The sequence below is a fragment of the Scardinius erythrophthalmus genome (assembly GCF_964197995.2).
Source record: "Scardinius erythrophthalmus genome assembly, chromosome: 18".
Classification (NCBI taxonomy): Eukaryota; Metazoa; Chordata; class Actinopteri; order Cypriniformes; family Leuciscidae; genus Scardinius; species Scardinius erythrophthalmus.
In genome coordinates this window covers 33,159,755-33,181,972 of record NC_138238.1, presented here as the reverse complement: position 1 = coordinate 33,181,972, position 22,218 = coordinate 33,159,755, and the positions used below count along the sequence as shown (strand labels likewise).

At 37.5% G+C, this 22,218-nt stretch overlaps 1 protein-coding gene across 3 annotated transcripts; it reads left to right on the top strand.

Moving 5' to 3' along the window:
• Positions 1-10,186: 10,186 nt before the first annotated feature.
• Positions 10,187-22,170, top strand: phyhiplb (phytanoyl-CoA 2-hydroxylase interacting protein-like b). Of its 3 annotated transcripts, none has more exons than XM_081391997.1 (5): positions 10,187-10,323; positions 18,344-18,540; positions 18,689-18,863; positions 19,631-19,748; positions 21,524-22,170. In XM_081391997.1, exons 2-5 carry the CDS (start codon positions 18,376-18,378, stop codon positions 22,059-22,061), a joined length of 996 nt encoding a protein of 331 aa, XP_081248123.1. In that variant the 5' UTR covers positions 10,187-10,323; positions 18,344-18,375; the 3' UTR covers positions 22,062-22,170. The 3 variants fall into 3 exon arrangements, with proteins under 3 accessions (XP_081248123.1, XP_081248121.1, XP_081248122.1); XM_081391995.1 differs by having other exon boundaries at positions 19,631-19,766; XM_081391996.1 differs by lacking the exon at positions 10,187-10,323 and adding an exon at positions 14,006-14,124 and having other exon boundaries at positions 19,631-19,766.
• The last annotated feature ends 48 nt before the right edge of the window (positions 22,171-22,218 follow it).

Below are 22,218 nucleotides of genomic sequence, written 5' to 3'. Positions count from 1 at the left end.
CAACTGCCAAACCCAGACTCATCCATCGGATTGCCAGTCTGGTAAGCGTGATTCGTCACTCCAGAGAACACGTCTCCATTGCTCTAGAGTCCAGTAGCGGCGTGCTTTACACCACTGCATCCGACACTTTGCATTGCACTTGGGGATGTAAGGCTTGGATGCAGCTGCTCAGCCATGGAAATCATTTCTATGAAGCTCTCTACGCACTGTTCTTGAGCTAATCTGAAGGCAACACGAAGTTTGGAGGTCTGTAGCTATTGATTCTGCAGAATTCTGCTTTGACCTCACTCTGTGATTTGCTGTTGTTCCCAATTGCTTCCACTTTCTTATAATTGTTATAATTTCACGAATGGACTTATTGCACAGGTGGCAACCTATCACGGGACCACTCTTGAATTCACTGAGCTCCTGAGAGCGACCCATTCTTTCACAAATGTTTGTAGAAGCAAGTCTGCATGCCTAGGTGCTTGATTTTACACAACTGTGGCCATGGAAGTGATTGGAAAACCTGAATTCAATGATTTGGAGGGGTATCCCTGTCCAATACTTTTTGGCAATATAGTGTATAACAGAGATGAGATTTCATGAACTGACTTATTGCAAAGGTGGCATCCTATCACACTACCAAGTTTGAATTCTCTGAGCTCTTCAAAATGACCCATTTGTTCCCACAAATGTTTGTAAATGCAGATTGCATGGCTAAGTGCTTGATTTTATACACCTGTGGCAATGGGTCTGATTGAAAAATTAATCTTTGGCCTGAAATATATACAGTAGGTTAAATATGGACTACTGTCTGGCTGATGTAACAACAGAAGGAGTCTATGAGAATGTAAAGTAAGTTAAAGTTCCAGGACTCTTTGGCCAGAAATATGTTCAATAGGTCAAATATACTGTCCGGATGAGGTAACATCAAAAGGATTGTATGATTATGTATAGAATGTTCAAAATCAAGGACTCTTTGGCCAGAAATATGGACTACTGTGTGCTGATGTAACATCAGAAGAAATCTATGAGAATGTATAGTAAGATATACCCTTGGAGGACTCTTTGGCCAGAAATATGTTCAATAGGTTAAATATGGACTACTTCCTGACTGATGTAACATCATAAGTAGTCTACAAGTATTTATAGAAACTTAGAGTTAGGTCTCTTTGATCAGAAATACCGGTAAGTTCAATAGGTCAAGTTTGGCTGATGTAGGCTAACATCAGAAGGAGTCTATCATTATTTACTCACTTTGGTGTTGTTCTAATGCCATATGACCTTTCTTTTTCAGAACACACACACACAAAAGAAAAACCTGTATACACCCCTGAGTGCAAGATGAGTCATCAATATGTTTGTTCTGTTTTCAAGGAAGCAAAATACTTTAAATTTTGAGTATAAAAACTTTTCAGGAAACTTTATCACAGGGGTTTTCAAAACTTTTAATGCCAAAGACCTCTGAATGTAACAAGTGTACTTTGTGCATTACTAAAATGCAAAGCCAGCTGCATACATCCATGTATAAAACTCCACTGAGAAAAACATGTTTCCAAAATTAAATAATGGGATTTGTTGTCACTGCATTAAACCAAAATAGATGTAGACCAAAAGCCTCACAATTCCAACAATGATTTTTCATCTTCTAATAAAAGCTTGAGACTGTGCCCTTCAGCTCCAACTTTGTATGTTTTTCCATCACCTCATGCACAAACATCACACCAAAAGAAACACCATGACAGGCTTGATTTTCTCAGATCACATCTCTTCTCGTGGTGTTATATCACTGGCATCACATGCTGTGTGTGTGTGCTGTTCAGAACTTATCTGTCTAGTGTTAAGACAGTTATACGTCACATTCCTGCTCTATTAAGAGATTCAGTCATGTGATTGTTCACTCTCGCTCTACATGCCCCTAAGACAAGCTTATTGTTCACTCATGGATAAAGACTGAACAGTAACACTTTACAATAAGGTTTCATTTGTTAACATTAGTTAATGTATTAACTAACATGAATTAACCATGAGAAATCCATTTGTTACTGTATTTGTCAATCTTTGTTAACGTTAGTTAATAAAAATACAACTAACCATTGTTTGTTCATGTTACTTTACAGTGCATGAACTAATCTTTACAAATACAACTTTTGATTTTAGTAAGTAAATGTTGAAATCAACATTAAATAAGATTAATAAATGCTGTAGAAGTACAGTTCATTATTACTTCATGTTAACTAACTAATGTTAACTAATGAAACCTTATAAAGTGTTACCGACTGAACATCAACTATGTCTCCTCATTTAATCCTGGCTGTTTTGTGTAGTTTTTGCATGCTTTGTTGAAAGCGGTGAACCAAACTTGTTTATTGTGCAAAATGCTATAATACATGAAATGCATTGATATCACCATGAACTGTACATGCCCAACAATATGTAGTATAATTAACATGACAAAGGCTGTGTGAATTATGTAAATGAATAAACAACAGCACAAGTGTGGTTTAATAGACCAAAACATAGAACAAATACTGGTCAAATACTGAATAAGTATTCCTGTAGCTCAAACAGGAGAGCATCCGCCAAGGTCATGGGTTTGATTCCCAGGAAATACATGAACTGATGAAAAAGGAAAGCATACTTTGAATGCAGTGTAAGTTGCTTTGGATAAAAGCCTCTACCAAATGCATACATGCATACTAAATGTCTAAATATGGGCCATATTCATGATGATGGATTTGAATCGTGATGGATTTGTGCCCGAATATGGCAAAGATTGATTGGATGTTAACAACTAGGCCTAAAGATTTAGGAAATATTTTCTTCTTGCTTTTTAAAAGCTGACAAATCTAACTACCTTATACACAAATATGGGAATTTTTTGCATACTGAGTGTTTTTTCCCTGCTGTCTGCGGCCCATTTTCATTCACCTGATGACTCAGATTAGAAACAGAAACAGATTAGTAAATACAGAACAGTATGTCTCTGATGCTCTCTAAAAACAGATCAGCCTGTTATGATGAGGTAAGAGCCATAACTGATACAGTACAGCATGTGGGGCTTTTGTGTCCTTTTTGAAGCTTTAATGCAAATAGAAGTATCCAGAGGAAAGGCAGTCAAACAGGTTCAAAACAACAATAAGGGTGAGTAAATGATGACAGAATCATTTTTGGTTGAACAGGTAGCTTAGTACAGTACTGTCAGAAAGAAAGTCGGTTTAGCAAATTGCATGGATTACAAGGAATACCCAATGAGATCTAGACATGATTTTGCTATTATAAAAAACTATAGAGAACTGTGTAAAAACCAATGGTTAAGCACAATGCCATTATAAAGCGAATGAAATATCAGTTGGCAGAAACAGAAACCAGCTTTAACCTTGAATAAAGACACAATTAGAGCAAAAGAGACCACTCAAAGAGGTTTTATGTTACCCAATACTAACCAAAAGCCCAACAAGGCCCAATATAAACCAGTGGAGAATGACCTTTGTTTTGAGGAAACATGTGTCAGTGCTTGTGTGACATTGTGATTTTATTCATTATTCATTCATTTCTCACTGTCTATAAACACAATACTTTGCTTGCAAAAAAACACTTTTCTACATTTATGTCAATTGTAGTGTACCTCAAATCTTAAAAGTATTTTTTTGTAACTGTATTAGCAGATAAAATATTACTGAAATAAAAGGCCACTTTTAAAGAGAGTAGATTTCCATGACTGTTTCTTTATTAACACTTTTCTAAAGTGCTCTTTGTAATAACAATCATAATAAAAGTTTTACTTTAAAGTACAACTTAAAGGTAAGGTAGGCAATTTTCGGAGAGGCTAGCAATAGCGAGCTAGCTTTGAAGACATAAGATCCCACTCAGAGCGTCTCCAAACCCACGTTTCATTCAAAACACATGAGCGTGTACAGCAGGGAGCAAACAAAAGCATCAAGAGAGACGCCATTAAACTAACTCACGTCTCAAAGCACATAACATTACAATAATAGTGAACATAAATAACTTAAAGAGCACTAACCTGTACCACCTGACTGCTTTTTAGTTTTGCCATTGAAACGCATACATCTGAATCACAAACTGCTCCAAGCATAACGTCACGGGTTTCCATCTCTTCCAAATTACAGTAGTTCTGGCATGAACAGAGCATAAGCGCGTTGTTTTGGTTCAGGAGGAACTGTAAAAGGCGGCTGCTGTTTCTGTTGCAGTGCTCAGTGACTGACGTCTGTCTAACTCTGCATAGCATTAAATGTGCTGATGACGTGTGATGTCTGCGCGAGCAGGTGCGCGGAGTTATGGAGATACATTGACAGGCAAGTAGGACATTATTGGAACCAATGCAATGCATCTTTTACGCCTTCCACAAAGATATTTATACATTTAGACCACTTAACTTAGTGATTGCTATGTGAAGAAACTTTCAACCAGCATAACAAAAAATGTTTCTAGAACAAATCGGCTACCTTACCTTTAAGTTATTATGTTTTTATAATCTTTTGTCATGCTTAAAAGAAGTAGACGTATTTTGATGTGTTGGTTAACATACTAAAACAGGAGTAAAGTACTTGATTATACATTTAACTGTAGTGTACAAGTTAAACATACATTTAACATGGTATACAAGTTTCAACAGAAACTACATTAAAGCATAATTAGTTTTAGTACCATAAATGCTTGTCAGTAACTTCGGCAATCTACTTAAACAATATTTCAAAAACAATAGAAGTGAATATGAAATTACAAATAAAGATGTACCAAAGACTTACTGAAGTGGGTCCAATAAAGCGTTCTGTAATTCAACTAATTGAATTTAAATATCTAAATTTAAAATGCAATATGTTATCATGTGATTAAATAACATGCAATAAAGTGTCTAAAACATTCAGTTCACACACTAAGCATATTCTTTTAAAGTCGGCATGAAACGGAAATTGCAATAGTCTTTTCTTCCCTAATGTGTCTTATATCGGAGTGAACGGTTTCTCAAACAAGAAAAAATGTAGGACGTACAGTAACTTGATTTTGTCTGTCGGTAATTGATGGGATTGTTAAATCACTCCCGTTTGCTATTGCTGCGATCTTATGTTAGAGACAGGTTGTCCTGTTGTTTTGATTTCATGGTGACTTTTTGGTGAAGTATATTATTTATGTATATTTAAGTACTCTTTAAAAGTATGCTAAAGTGTACTTATTTTTTTCACAAAGGATTTAGTGTTCTAATTTCACCCATGCACAATAAGTCTTTCAGCAGTGTTTAGAGAGTTTTGGTTTGGGTCGTGTTCTGAGGTTCTGAAGCGGTGTCAGGTTGATGAGACGATCCTGCTGCGAGGACCATATGCTCCTGCCGTCCCATCGCTGTCATGAACTCTTCCTGTACGCGCTCTGGGCCTCATAGTGGGACGGCACAGTAGATCAAGCCAGGGCGGCTTTAACAGCTAATATTTCAGAGTCTTGAACAACAAAGGCCTGTTTCTGTCAAGTCCACTATACTGGAAGTTCTCAAATGGGTTTTACTTGTTCAAAAGAATTATTCACACCTAAAATCCCCTCAGACCAATGTACACTGTAAAAGATACAACCCACTTAAATTAAAAATGTATTTGTGGTCAAGAGTATATTTTTAATGTTTAAAAACATCTAAAATTACAACCAATGGAAGATGGGGGGAATGTTCAACAGGGTATCTAAAAAAAAAATTCAATCAAATTTTAGACTTTTTATGGCCTGTACACGTAACATGAAAATTGTATGTCCATACAGAACAAATCCATATACAACCTCAAAATAAATCATGTATCTCAGATTAATTTACTTGATTCATTCATTCATTTGTGCTGGGGCCTCATATTCAACTGCAAGTTTAAAATACTCAAGACATCTTTTATTCAATATATATATGTATTTACACTGGTTTATTTACTAATAGGGGCTAAAGGCGCACCGGGGTAAAAGGCACATTTGCTTTTATTCTCCTCTAAACCACTAGATGGCACAACAACTTGAGGGAGATAAAATATGTATTGCAACAAATCTATATCATATTACAATATAAACACCATTAAGTACAGATTTTCATAATTCATCAAAAGTAGATCATAAGCAATTGCTCGGCATAACAGTATTCATTGATTGCGAACTGTTCTGAAACCGTATGCCTGTAGAATATGAAGCAGTGCCACGTTTTTGACTTTGAATCGCGCAGCACTCACATCTATTAAATTAAAAACATGGCCCAGAAATTCAGTCCAAAAATGACCTATTAAAATGGTAATTAACTCTTTCCCCATCATTGATGGAATTTTCCGTCATTTATGAGACAACGCTTCCCTGCCATTGATGGAAATTTACGGCTTTTCGTGTTTTCACTGTAGGTAGAGGGCGCTATGACACATCTTCTGAAAGCACAGAATCTCCTGATCAAAACACATGCGAATAAGAAGCAGAAACAAGCGATATCATATGTAATCATATGATCATCAACATTAAACAGCATATAAATCAAAACTGCGTAATGTTACTGAATGAAATCTCGATCCAGGACGAGCTATAGGACTGTGCAAGGGGTGTTGATGGACTCGATCTACTCCATCTATGTTTCTATGTTTTGATCATCGTTCTAAATCCGATCTGGATGCAGTCTTTGTCTAAAATGTGTTTTCTCAGCTTTTTACACAAATGTTGCTTTTTAAGATATATTGATATATTGATACATCAGCAGATATTGATACAAAAAATTTAGAAAATAATCATTCATTTTTAAGTTTTAAATGGTACATCTCAGCTTTAAGTAAAATCAAAGTGGTGCCAAAGTGACAACCCAAATTCACTGTACTTTTTCAACCACTTCTGAAGAAAATGGAGCTGAAAACAAAGTCTTTTGATATGATAATAAGCATTAGTCCAAGATCTATTTTGCCTAATATTGTACTATAAACGTGACGCTCCCATAAATATCCTGAAACGCTGACCCATCAGAAAGCCTCACAGCAGAGATGCAAGCATATCCTACAAGAGAGTTATTTATGATTCAGTGGCTAATCCCATCTAACATCAAAACAGTTCTGTGAAAACGGATCTGTCCACACATTTACTGCTTGTCATCATCCTGATGATTCTTTAGCTTTGGTAAAAAAAAGGCACTGAAAAAATCAGCCATTCTAGCAGGATGATCCATCTCCCCGAGGACTAGTACACTGGTAATAATCTGCAGGAGCGTTTTAAGCCGTGCATCATTAAGGGTTTCGCTTAATTGCTGTTGCTTAAGATCCTTTGATTCTTGACAGCTTTGAGAAAATGTGACTTCATGCATTAAACTGACGGGTAGGCTGTATTTCATGCTGTTCGCACAGTTTCTGCTTGCCTGAGGTCAGAATGTCCTACTCTGTCTCAAGAGAACAGCTGAGCCCTTCAAATAGTTAGGCTATAAAAATGATAACATAGCTTGCAAGGTCAAACAAAAGTAATAAAAATCTGGAAATAAAGCCATGTGAAATGCAAGGGACTTTAAGCAACATTTGCTGACGGAACGGCAACGGCGACCGGAAGTAAACTGTTAACTGCCATAGCAAAAGAACGCAAAAATCACTAAGCAACAATAAAAAGGGACGACATAATGGATCATTTAATCATTTGACAAAGTACAAAAGGCAAGATAAGGCTTGCTTTTTGCATTAAATGATATACAGATACAAATAAAAAGCCCCATAACCATAAAAAATAACATTTATTTATCTATTCTGTCACATATTAACGACTAGAGATTATGAGTTATCGGTAGAAGTCTTCATAGGGCCAAATTCATAACGTTTAAAAGTGAAGAAAGTTTTGGATACTACTCACTTTTCATTATGCTTCTATTTCTTGATTGCATTAATTCATTTATTTCTGTTTTATTTTGTCTACTAAATTTCATTTCAAGATAGGCCTGTGTCATGTCGTATTTAATGAGGTTTTCATTTCAAGGCATATTTAGGTATGTATGAATGCTTGTGAAAGTCTCTGAAAGTTCACCAAAACTGCATATGTTTGATGGAAAAAACAGTTATATTGAAATATTATTACAATTAATAATAAACTGGTTTCTATTTAAAAAAAATTAAATTGTAACATTACAAATGTAGCCTATTTGCTGGCTCTTATAAAGCAACAGTTTAAAGCATCCTTGTTGAATAAAAGTATTTTTTTAAACATTGTTTTCCCTATTCATTTTAGGAGAAATAAGTGAGACAAAAGTTTTTAGTTTGAAATAACTAAGAGCCTCGTTAAGACTCCTGAGCTGTGAACGAGAAACCTCTGAGAAATGAAACATTCCTCTGGAGTTCTTGTTAGTAGTGCAGAGGTTTGCGTTTTAACAGCCGCTTTTTCACTTACTCTGCAGTGTCTTCCACTGCATAATTAGCACTTTTATTTCTCCATCTCTGTTTTCGTGTCAGCGCCCATGTCAACACTTCCTTGACCAAACCGAACAATATGTCATTGAATTTGCACTGTAAGAGCTCTGAGGATCTCATCTCTGCAGCATCTCTCCCCTCTGATTCAACACATTAAAGAATGAAATGCTGCTCTATTTATAGCCGTGGGACCAAGGACTGATGAAACTTTAATGCGCTGTCTCAGGCACAAGAGTGGTCCAGTAATACCCGCACCCTGGAGATATTAAACTCCATCATCCTTGCATCTTAAGTGGGAATTGAAGAAGGAGAGGTTATATAAACATGGACAACCACTGGGTTTTGGGGAAGAGCTCTGTGTGTGTTTTATTAGAGTAATGTGGTGGCCGTAGCTTTAAGACATCACCCATGAGGCCATAGCACTTCAGAAACAACAGGGTATTATGATAAATTCCCAGTGTCAGTGCGTGGTATAGCACAAACTGAGAGATGGCCATGTTCATTCAGTGCGTTGTGTCTTAATGTAGTCATCCAATCATAGATTTTGTTTTGCACGTTTTATAATCCACCAATCGCAGGCTTTCGTCTAGCATTGACCAGCATCAAACACAATGGCCAAACGTCGCTCATCATAAAGGATTAATGTGTTCATCCACATGCATTTATTTGACGATGCCAGTGATGCCGTTAACTTTGGCTTTGGATTTCATCCACAAGTGTTTCATGAAAGGCTCCATCGCTGCATCATGTTTCCCGTTTATTATTCATTAGGATGAATGCAACAAAGCAATCCCTCTCTTTCCTCATGCTCCAGAGCGGTGGAGGGCTGCTGAGGGTCTTTTTCAGCTCAATGAGGGTGTTGTGGCGCTCATGGAGTGGCCCACCAGAGAATGTCGAGGATGAAGATGGCCATTGTCTGCGGTCTCATGGGTTCACTCTGTCCATTGTTGTCTGGTCATGTGAGGATGCCAGCGGATGTCGTCATTGTGTGGCCTTTGTGAGGAGTAGAGTTTCTATCTATCTATCTATCTATCTATCTATCTATCTATCTATCTATCTATCTATCTATCTATCTATCCATCCATCCATCCATCCATCCATCCATCCGTCCATCCGTCCATCCGTCCATCCGTCCATCCGTCCATCCGTCCATCCATCCATCCATCCATCCATCTGTTTGAACAACTGCCAAGAAAGATCTACATCGCTTCAAGCCACAAAAACGTCAAGTCTCTTCAAACTGCCCAAGCACTCTAATTACATAAGACTTCAATAACCTTCAACTTCAAAGTAAACTTCCAGGCTAGGCTTTGTCAAACCAACATTCTAAGCTTGACTTGATGAACTTCTAGTTATATTTGGAGGTGTCAGAAGGTCTGAAATCTTTGTGCTGTCTACCACTTACTGTGAAAATGTGAGTGTCACATTCACAGAACAGACGGATTCCTACTACCACAATAGAAAATAATCTCTAATCCGCTGACATCCGGTATAAGAATGATGTCACCTTTTGGAAATATGACAGACAGTGTGAAATGCATAGTGAGGGGGAGGGTGGGATGCAGAACTTCACTGGATAGCTTCCTCTTTCCTAATGGAAGCTGGTGACCAGATTACCCTGAGACAAAACCCATCTCTCTCTCTCTCTCTCTCTCTCTCTCCACGCTCTGAAATTTCAATCCAGCGCTGACCTGCAGTCAGTCACTGAGTCCAGCTGATGACATAATCCGGGCTCCTCCTACGGGAGTGTGCTATAGGCTTGTAAAACAAACACTAAAGCTGCTCTAAGCCAATAGCGTGCGCTTTAGGCTCAGGGTGCGTTGAAGACGGGTCAGTGCGCTGGAGCTGGACAGGAGACCATGTCCACTAGCCTTGGCTACTGCATTACACAAACCTGCTGCTCCTGCCTGAAGGAGTCCAAGAGAGGACGACGTTCGTCCAGCTGGTATGTGTAGTGGTTTCTCTCCATGTGTTTAATCTCCTGTAGGCTTAGGCTTTTGCATTAGCAGTGGTTTTTGTTGTCCGTTCTGAACAAGTATTACCTGGAGCGCATGAAAGCCAGAGAGAGTATCTGTGCTCATTAGTGAAACAGATGTGATGACCTTGTGACTGATAAATAATGAGTCTATGTTAATGAAACGCTTAAATGCTTCATCCTTAGAATAATTCTGCTATTGTTTTTCCAGAAATATAATTATTGATTTCTTTGTGTTAATGGATTAGTGATGCTATCTCCAAAATGAGAGGGCAGTTTATATTAGGAACATAAAAGGCAATAGAGGATGTTTTTGATGCAAGTATAATGGAAATATGGAGGGATTTGTATTATTGTATAAATATAAATATAAGCTTCTTAATTTAAGTTACGAGTAAGCACCATAACAACCGAGTAACCACACTAACTCCAATCATGGATAAAGATTTCAATAGCACTTTTTTGGCAGAAGGAGGATCCCCCATGTCTACATATCACCCCATTCAAATGTCCTTACAAGGAGAAAAGACCAAATTTTGCATTCCTAGTGTATAGCAACTGAGGCTTTGCTAAACTGAGTTTCCTGTGCATGACTGTGTGTCCGGATCTTTGATGATGATTCTAGATGACAAGTTATTAGTGCTGCTTGAGTTGTCATTCACTAATGCAAGCCAACGTGTTATTATATATGCTGTACTGTAAATGCATACAGTACCAGTCAAAGGTTTGGACTCATTTGACTGAATTTGTTTCTTGCTATTTATGCTTAAATGCTTCATTTTGTATACAAATGTAAATTCTGCAAAATATGCATAATAATAAAATATGTGTAATAAAATATGTGTAATAATAATAATAATACTTCTATTTAATACTGTTATTCAATATATTAATTTAATAATATTCATAAATATTATACTATTATTCAAAATAGTAATAATGAAGAATTCGAATTGTGTCCAAACTTTTGACCGGTACTGTAAGCATTTTATGCCATCTGTGAGTTTTTGGCATGCTCAGAAAGATGTCCTGTTTGTCCATTAAGCCTGAGATTACTCACTTTCCCCCACAGAGAATCTAAATTGTGAGCAGTTTGGCATTTTGATCCTCTTAAGGTTTATAGGTGTAATTTGAGTTACAGCACGCTACACTGTGTCCTTGCATTAATTTTGTCGGATAAGTGTCCTTGATTATATTTTTAAATGCGACATTGCTTCTTGGTAAAATCTCATAACAAGGTTACGTCAGTGGTGGAATTATTTGTGGCTGTATGGTGACTTAAAGTATACATTCTCAAAGCTTTTTATTTTTCTCACAAAACATGTCAGTAGCAGGTTACATTTTACCCAATGTAATAATAATAATTAACGACAATAAACAAACACAGTTGTTTATTTTACATACAAATAAGCCTAGTTTTAGTGATATTTAATCATTTTTTTAATTATTATTTAGCAAAGAAAAAATAATATTGTCATCACAGAAATGCTCTTTTTTTATCTTAAGTTGTAAAGTATTTACAGTACTGTTCAAAAGACGTTAAAGTTAAAGGAGTTCAAGAAAAAGCCTGACACTGGCAAATAAAAAGGAACAAATTAGAACGAAAAGACTTCAAATCTTTTTTATGAAGTTTAAAGGGATAATTCACCCAAAAATGAAAATTGTGTCATCATTTACGCACCCTCATGTTGTTCTAAACCTGTATGAGTTTCTTTCTTCTGTTGAACAGAAAAGAAGATATTTTAAATAATTTTGGTTATCAAACAGTTGGTGGTAAAAAAAATTCCTAAAAATCTTTTAGTTCTAAGTGGTCCTGAAAGTCTTTTTCCCTTTTACAATTATTCATGTCAAAAACTGTTGTGCTGCTCAGTGTTATCTTAAAAGGTATAGTCCACCCAAAAATGAAAATTCTGTCATTAATTACTCACTCTCATGTTGTTCCTAACCCATAAGACTTTCGTTCATCTTCGGAACACGAATGAAGATCTTTTTGATGATATTTGAAAGCTTTCTGTCCCTCCATTGTCAATCTATGCAACTACCACTTTGACGCTTTAAAAAGTTCATGAAGAGATCGTAAAACTAATCCATATGAATTGAGTGGTTTAGTCCAAAATTTTCTGAAGAGACTCGATCACTTTATATGATGAACAGATTTAATATAGGCTTTTATTCACATGTAAACATTGATCAGCGAACATAAACAGAAGCTCAACTGAACTTGCTTGACTTGCGAGAACAAACCTCACTGGTTCTTGCGGAAGCTCAAACGTGCTGCGTAACACGAGAATGAACCTCATTGGTTCTTGCTGAAGCTCAAACATGCTGCGCAACACAAGAATGAACCTCATTGGTTCTTGCTGAAGCTCAAACATGCTGCGCAACACAAGAATGAACCTCATTGGTTCTTGCTGAAGCTCAAACGTTATGTGTAACACAAGAATGAACCTCATTGGTTCTTGCTGAAGCTCAAACATGCTGCGCAACACAAGAATGAACCTCATTGGTTCTTGCTGAAGCTCAAACATGCTGCGCAACACAAGAATGAACCTCATTGGTTCTTGCTGAAGCTCAAACATGCTGCACAACACAAGAATGAACCTCATTGGTTCTTGCTGAAGCTCAAACATGCTGCGTAACACGAGAATGAACCTCATTGGTTCTTGCTGAAGCTCAAACGTGATGTGTAACACAAGAATGAACCTCATTGGTTCATGCTGAAGCTCAAACGTGCTGCGTAACACGAGATTGAACCTCATTGGTTCTTGCACGTTAAGAGAAACATGCTTGAGCTTCAGTTTACTACAACTAATGTGTGAGTTGATGAATGTTTATGTGTGAATAAAAGCCTAAATTTAATCTGTTCATCATATAAAGCAATCGTGTTTTTTTCTGAAAATTTGAACTAAACTCCTCAATTCATATGAATTAGTTTTACGATCTCTTTATTAGCCTTTTGAAGCGTCATAGTGTCAGTTACTTAGCTGTCAATGGAGGGACAGAAAGCTCTCAGATTTCATCAAAAATATCTTCATTTGTGTTCCAAAGATGAACGAATGTCTTACGGGTTAGGAACAACACACAGAAATTTCATTTTTGGGTGAACTAACCCTAAAGTATATGGTATATATTCCTTTGAAGTTTGTGGTTTAATGTCCCAGCATGTTTTGGTGAGAGTTTAATGTGTTAGTGTTAATGAATATAAATGACTTTATTGTGTTACTGTAGCTGTGTGGGTGTGTAAAGAGAGCTGAGCTGCTCTACAAGAACATCTCACAGCTATACTGGAAAATGAACAAACCAATAGACCTTATTCTCTTGTCTCTCAGACCCTCTGGTTGTGAATCGGAATTGTGAATTCCTTGTGAAATTAAACTAACAAGTAACAAGTTTTTGCCTTTTCATTTTGTAGTTGAAAGCATCAAAGTGCTCCACGAGTAATTCTCAGCTGAGATAATACTGTAGCAGTGAGACAGTAGCGGGTGTCAGAGCGCTCCTCCCTAACGTAGGCGAGCTCTTGTTATCTTGAGTCTTTGTACTGAGAACGCATAGTGCAGGCGAGAGATAAAACGAGAAATGATTCAGCGCTGGGAGCTACACTATAAGGGTCTGCCTATGAATCATTCATTCAGAAGCTCTCTGGTGGTTGAGAAGAGCTCGCTCATCCATAACGCTCCATCTGAAGAGCCACAGGAGGACGTCTCTCTTATGGTGCCTTCATCTCTCTTTCTACGCTGTGTGTTTGCACACCGGTTTTAGCTGACTGGGCAGGTAATGTGTCTGCGTTGTGCTCCCACAGCCATTCTCTGTCCTTTTCTCTCTTTTTCTTTTAAGTTCATTCATTCGCGTCTCCCTATAGAGCTGGAGTGAATGAACAGGGCCACCTTGGCGCCAGGGTTTAGGGTTCGTGTTTGAATAGCTAAACCTCTTCAATTCATACGTCTAGTTTACTGTACCAGACAAATTTTTAGGGCCTAAAAAAGGGCCACATTTTTTTTCCAACAACAGGTCAGTGAAAGACTGCGCCGAACATTCAGGAAATTGTCAAATTTGGCCGGTCAAACATTATTGAGTATAATCGAGTATATCGATTATAGAGGTTTGTAAAAAATTTGCAACCCTGTTACTGAATGTATTATTCATTGAAGTTATTGGCAATTGACAAACTTGTATTTCCCATTAAACTTCTTACATGAAACTTACATAATTATTTGATCATTTTACAGTAACGTAACGTGATGACAGGGTTGAAGGCTGACCTTGCTGAATACGGTCAACAGAGAGTTTTTACCGTTCTGTAGAAAGAGTCCAAATGATGTCACTTCCTGGGTGTCACATTTAAAAAAAAATACATTTATTGTAATCGGGAAAAAAAATCATGCAGTAACAGGATTGAATGCAAAAATGTGGGACTTAAAAACAATAATTTATTTCATTTCATTTATTATACAGGAAAAATTAAAAGCAACAATTAATTTACAATAAACGGGCCTGACTCAGTTTAAAAACTGGTTTACAGCAGGTGATAATTATAGGGTAAATAATTGTACTACAATCTAAATTTTATATATTATAACAAAATTATGTTGTATGCTTTAATTGTCGGGTTGAGGTTAGAAGAACTTTGGCGGTTGGACAAGCTAAAATCATTGTATTAACGGGGGGATGCAGACATTTGTTATGTTTAAAAGTAGGTCATTTTAATGCTAAGTTAATCTGAGGTTAGGTATTAGTTTATCAAACAACTCTAATAGTTCACACAACAAAAGCATTGTTTTTGTGCCTAATGGTTTTAAAAATGTCATAAAGAAAATTATCTTATTGATGTATGGCAGCATATACTGTCAGGTTACCTTCTGTGTGTTTTTTATGTGTTCATAGATTGTAGGGAGGGCATTTATAGGAATCAAATACTCAGAAATTTGTGATAGTTGTTTATTTATAAAATCACATATTTTTGCCAGAAATATCTATGTAAATTTGTCATTATAGGGTCTAACAGTTCTGAAATGTCCGATATTTATTTTTTCAAACAAACAATTTCAAGTGAAATATGAAAATGGTATTAAACATATATTATTAATTATTTTATTAATATTTTAGCAGATTAAGTTGCTAGTTCGACATTTAACATGCAGTAAACAGTAAACCTGTGCTTGCTTTTATCTTGCAAAATGTTGGCATAATATCCAGTATACAAAGATGTTATATATTGGTTTGCACTTTATTTAACAGTGTGTGCTCTAATGTGTACTTACAGCATACTTACCTAGAAAACTACATAGGTTACGGTTAGGTTTAGGTTTAGTTATTACCCAGTTATTATAATTACTTTAAGTACAGTATGTATATGTGGAACAGGACTGTAAATTAAATTGCTACCGAATATTGAAAAGTCTTTTTTAAAAGAACACTCCACCCATTTGCATTAAGCTTTGTATTGTTAGAAACCCAGTCATACTATTGAATGGTCGTGCGACACTCTCTCATTTTCCCCTGAGACGGGAGAAATCCGTATTTATCTCTTACACTTCCTCCCACAATGACGCAAAAATCGTCATTTTGCGTCATTGTCGGAGGAAGTGTAAGAGGGGCGGATTTCTGTTGAGACTACAAGCACTAGTTCCCACCCTTTCAAACCCGCCCATAAGGGGTTGGACCTAATGCGCTAATATAACAGACCTATCACAGATCAGTGCCAGTGCGTTTGATTTCCAATGCCATCCTCTTTTTCCCGGACATGTCCAGCCGTCGAGATCGTCCAAAATGTCCGGGATTCGGCTTTTGCTTTCTGCGGTCGCCATTCATTGTTTACATGCACGCCTTTTGTTTCAATCTAGATGAATTCATTCCGATTGGTGAATCTGAATGTAGTGTTTACATGAACGCTAAACAAGTGATCGGTTGATGTGTGTTTTAACATTGCTAAGAAAATTCCCGCTCCTCTGTGAGAGATGCGAGACCGGTGCGTCTCAGTAATGACGCCACCGGCCTCGCGCCGTTCTCCCGCGCCCCTCAGCCTCGTCCTGCTCGCCACAGTAAACATGATGAATGGCGACCGTAGAACGCAAAAGCCGAATCCCAGACATTTTGGGTGATCTCGAAATCCAGGGCAAACTCATCACGGAGACTCGCTAGTAGCTTAGCTTTGTTGTTTTCAACTGCCCTCTCTTACCGGTAGGCGTGGCTTGGGAGTGGCCTCCTAGGGCAGCGAAGCAAGTGCATTCTGGGAGTTGTTGTCTTTCAACCACATAAGCCAAAAATACATTTTCTGGCTTTTCTTAGTCTAGAAAGCTCCAAATTTTAAATAAACATTCATCTTTCCAGAGGTGAAGTATCCCTTTAATATGCCGTAATTAACATGTTTCATGACATTGTTTGTTGGGTAATTTTTCCCATCTGTGGACTGAAGAGGCCAGAGACTGAATGCTAGTCATGCTAGTTTTCATTTAGGGCTGCAAGCTGTTTCACTGATTCGATCTTCAATGATGACTGTGTTTTCTTCTGATTTATTTCAGAGCTGAAAGAGAAATGCTTTGAGGTGGACTTGATAGTGCAGTGTATTGATTACATGATAAAAAGCAACACATGAAAAGATGGTGATTGCAATTTGTAGTCTACTAAATTTGAAAGCATGAATCAACCGGAACAATTGCAAATCAAGTCAAGCAGTTGATGATTAAACAAATCAAAACAACAAAAACGTACTTACTTAATCCTAGGGTCTAAGCATCATTGATCAGACTTTCAATTTTTATGTGGCAGACAATAAATCAGATACATTGCTACATTGAAGGAGAGACCAGAGCTCTTTAAATTGGGCTCTTTTTTAATTTACCACCTAGCAACCAAATAGAATCTAGTTGAATGTTATTCCACACCTACTGAATTATACTTCCATTCCACTTCCATTATCTCTCATCATGGATGAAATAACCCAGTTGTCTAAAAAAGCCCTTCACCGCTTTGCCCTGCGGCACATCCTGCAAGTCAATAGTGGCAGTGTTTGCTATTAGTGTGGTAAAGTTCAGTATTGACCTGGATAAAAGTCGGACTGGGAATTTCCTCTTGAAAACATCTTGTGTTAACATTTTTGACCTTTGCTGTACTCACTGCACTCATCTGTAGTCACTGCTAGAATCACACATTTCATAAAACTTTATTCCAATTATTGAATCTCTTCGAGACTATGACTTTACAATCACTGTTTTCTTCCCTGTGACTACATCAACAATGCCTTGTTACTTCACCTGTGAAAAAAAATTATCATAGTTTTAATAGTAAACGACTTTAAAAATGCTACAGTAAAAACCTGCTAATTGGTTAACAGTAAGTTCCTTTACTGCATACATTTCATGTAATCTTACTGTAAAATACTGTTAATGTGCAAATTTTGCTTTGAAAAAGACATCTTATAATTTATACAGTGAAAAAACAAATTGACATTCCCAGAATTCTCTGTGTGACATTTCACATTTAATGTTTTTTTTTTATTATTACTGCTTTTACATCAGTTATGTACATTAGGGTTTTATTCTACTTATGTTTTTAACATAATTTAATTTATAGTCCTGTGAGTTACCATGATGGTGTTTTGCATTTGTGAGCATTACACTATATAGATTATGAGTAGTATTTACCTCAGCTTATGGAAAAGTTTCTTGTGATGAATTTAGATTTGTCAAATGGCTTTCTCTTTGCCATTTGTATGTCAGTATTTTATAGAGGTAAAAAAAAAAAAAGATTTAAGTAATTTAATATATTAACATTATTTGACAGAAGGTGGTATCATTTTAGCATTTGATTGGACTGAAATTTGCATACACCCCTGAATGCAAGAAGATGAGTCACCAGTATTTTTGTTGTAAATGTGTACAGTATATGCTGAAAGATCATTTTCTCCACTTTCAGGTTGACAAAATAAGTCAAATAGTTATCCGTTTCTGTTATTTTTTCTCAACATCTCTATCTGTCTTGTTGTGTCTCTCAGGAAATAAGTCCCTGGACAGTGGCATTGCCGAGATGGAGGAACTTCCAGTTCCCCAGAACATCAAAATCAGCAACATAACATGCGACTCCTTTAAGATCTGCTGGGATATGGACTCCAGGTCCAAGGAACGCATCACACACTACTTCATCGACCTCAACAAGAAAGAAAACAAGAATGCTAACAAGTTCAAACACAAGGTGTGTGTCTGCAGACACTCTATATTTACCTGTCCCTTCACAGCCTGGCCTGTTGTATGCAAAAGCGGATCTTAAATACCATGTGTTTGCATAAAGAGACCTGCAAGAACATGACTGTCCATTCTCATTCATTATCTGTCTTCTCTAGGACGTCCCAACTAAACTGGTGGCGAAAGCAGTTCCTCTGCCCATGACAGTGCGAGGACACTGGTTTCTGAGTCCACGCACCGAGTACACCGTGGCCGTTCAGACCGCGTCCAAACAGGGCGATGGAGACTACGCCGTGTCGGAGTGGAGCGAGATCATTGAATTCTGTACAGCCGGTGAGATGCACATGAAAGCACGGTTTCCCAAATGGGGTTTCATGAGTTGATGAAAAGCTACCCAAGCAGCAACATAGTGTCGGGCCACATCTGGTACATGTGAATTCAACGCGTACCAGACGTGGGCCGGATCTGGGCAGACACTATGTTGCTGTCTGGGTAATAATTAATTATATTGAATGTAAAATTAAAATAAATAATGGGACTGCACAATACATCCAGGCATAAAACCTCTGAATTGTTGATTTGTTACTCTAATTGATAGATTGACCAATGCTGCGCGGTAAAGTGCAAAGGCCGTTTTCAAACGTATTGATTTGGTTAATGTGTTGTGCGTAGCCTACGCTGTCATTGTCTTTGTGCTTAGGAGTTCAATGTTTAATGTTACACTTTTTCAAGTAATCATGGAATGTTAATCTTTATTTAAGTTAAATATATTTTGCGATATAACAGAGCGGGTTTACTGTTACGACATGGAAGAAAGCACAGATCTAAGCAGAACGCCCTCAGTGTTTAGATGGTGCCTGAGGGGCTCGATATTTACACATTTGGGGGAGATAAGCCCATGAATGGCATACTAATATTAGTCAATGAATAATAAAATGGGTTAAGAGAATGTATTTAAAAAAAGAAATCTTAAATACGTCACCTTTAAAGTATTGTTGATAATGGCCTCCACAAACTTATTTAGGCTGTTATTGGTTAATATTGACTCGTATTGACTATTCTAATAGATTTTTTTTTTCCTTTCTTTTTTGTACCTACAGATTATTCCACTGTTCATCTCACACAGTTGATGGAGAAAGCTGAGGTCATTGCCGGCAGAATGCTGCGGTTCTCAGTCTTTTATCGAAACCAGAACAAGGAGTACTTTGACCATGCAAGGTGTGTGCTTCTACCGGGGTAACAACACTAAATTACTAAAGAAACAGTCTTGTGTATTTCGTTCTAAACCTTCCTTCCTGACTCACTTTCTTCTGTGGAACACAAAAGATTAAATTCTGAAGAATAATCTGGCTGCTCTTTTCCATAAAATGAAAGTGGACTAGGTCTGTAAAGTTTGAAAAGACAAATAAAAAGCATAATTAAATTAAAATAGTTATTCATTGAAAATCTTCCCCTCCACCAGAGCTCTGTAAAATATACAGCTTCAGGTTTGATGTCAGTGATGTGTGCTCATGAGACGTGAGAATAAATGGCACTTGGCTTCAGTGGTATCAGACCATTCCCTATCCACTTTTATTTATAAAAATAGGGGCCAATATATTCTTCAAAATGACCCTTTGGGTTCCACGCAAGAAAGTCACACACAAGTGTGAGTAAATGATGACGGAATTTTCATTTCCACCATAATAAAAAAAAATCCAAAATCCTGAAATTTATTTTTTAATTAACAACTTAGTTCTCTCTATGCAAATCATCTTTCTTTCTATCTTTGAATGTTCTTTTGCGTAACCCCAGTGATTTAAATGTCTTCTGTACTAATCTAATACTGTCTAGTATAGTATAATTTGATGAAAATAGCCATTACATCAGTCTTTATAGCAGAAAACTCAATTTGTTCTGTTGAATTTGATGCATCTAAGGTGATATAATAAGTCTATAATGAGTTTTTCCATGAATAAAATGAATAAGATTTTAGATGTATGAGGCACCTTGGAATCAAATTAAATCCTTCTGAAAAGGCTCATTACAGTCAAAAGTAGTAAAAGGGAAGGTTTTTCTTTTCCCTTCAGAATTGTTTGTTTTTTTTTATTTCACATTAATTCTGAATGTAACATAGTGAGATATACAGTTTCCATTGCCTTGCTTTATGCAAGTCATTAAATCCAGTTCCACATGAGTGAATGAAGGTCTATCGATGCTGTGCATGAATAACTCAATTGGTTCTACTTTGACTTTATTAGATATCAGTATTATAAGTGATAGGTTTCAGATAGGGGTTCAACCTTCACAATCACTTCAGCTTTATTTGCCACATTGACAAAGAGCAGGTCTGAACCCTCAGGTGATAGTAGGGAGGAAAAAGCTCTCTGAGAATTCATCAGAAGACAGTTAAACGATATTTCACACAAAAGGCTATTTGTTATGGAAGCCTATTTCTGAACAAAAGGATACGTTTAGCATAATGTTCGAGCTGCTCTTATTCCATAATAAAAGTGAATGGCAACTGGGGTTGTCAAGCGCCAAAAAGCAATTCATCATACCAATACCATGAAAGTGGCCAATGAGATGTTCTCTTTCTAAAGTTTTTTGAAGCCAAATGATAGTTTTGCTATTAACTTTCCAGTTTTGCCAGTTTCCATTTATTAAAAAAAATAGCAGTAATGTATGTATTCTCCATCTACCACAGGTTACTGTTTTAATTTGGTCAAGGTGTGGTCACATTAGCAAAATTTCACGTCGATTGTCTATCGTCAGTAGTGTCGCGGTGAATCCACGTGACCAAATTGAACCTGTTGCGAAATCTGTGTGGCAAAATCTTTCACCCACACGTGAAATTCCCTGTAGTGTGAATTCCTATTGAAATGACTGCAACTGAACCACGTTAAATGTGAACGCACCGCACCGTTAGTCACTGGCAGTAAAGTTTAGTGCAAAAGGCAGGAGAAAATGGTTTATGTAACATCTGACACTTACATTGAAGTTTCTTGTTACAGGGAGGACCAAAACAACAAGATGTTGCCTTCAGTGAAGGACAACAGTGGCAGCCATGGTTCGCCCATCAGCGGGAAGCTAGAGGGCGTCTTCTTCAGCTGTAATACCGAGTTCAACACGGGCAAACCCCCTCAGGACTCACCATACGGCCGTTACCGTTTCCAGCTGCCAGCCGAGACGCTCTTCAGTCCCAAGACAAACCTGTATTTCGCCGACTTCTACTGCATGTACACGGCATATCACTACGTCATTTTGGTGATCGCGCCGAAAGGCTCACCTGGAGACGAGTTCTGCAAGCAGCGCCTACCAGCGCTGGATATCGGCGACAACCGTTTTATGACGTGCTCGGAGGATGAAGATGGCCAACTGGTGTTCCACCACGCGCAGGACCTTATCCTGGAGGTCATCTACACCGATCCCGTGGACCTGAGCCTGGGAACGGTAGCTGAGATCAGCGGCCACCAGCTCATGAGTATGTCCACAGTCAACGCCAAGAAGGATCCCAGCTGCAAGACCTGCAACATCAGCGTGGGACGCTAGCCTATGAAACTGAACCCTTCTGCTGCCTTGAACGGCACAGAAAAATCGCCTTCTCCTTTAGCCGTCCTCCTTACCCATTATCCTACCATCAAACTTATCCATAATCCATTCCCAGACGGCAACATAGTGTCGGCCCAGATCCGGGCCACATCTAGTA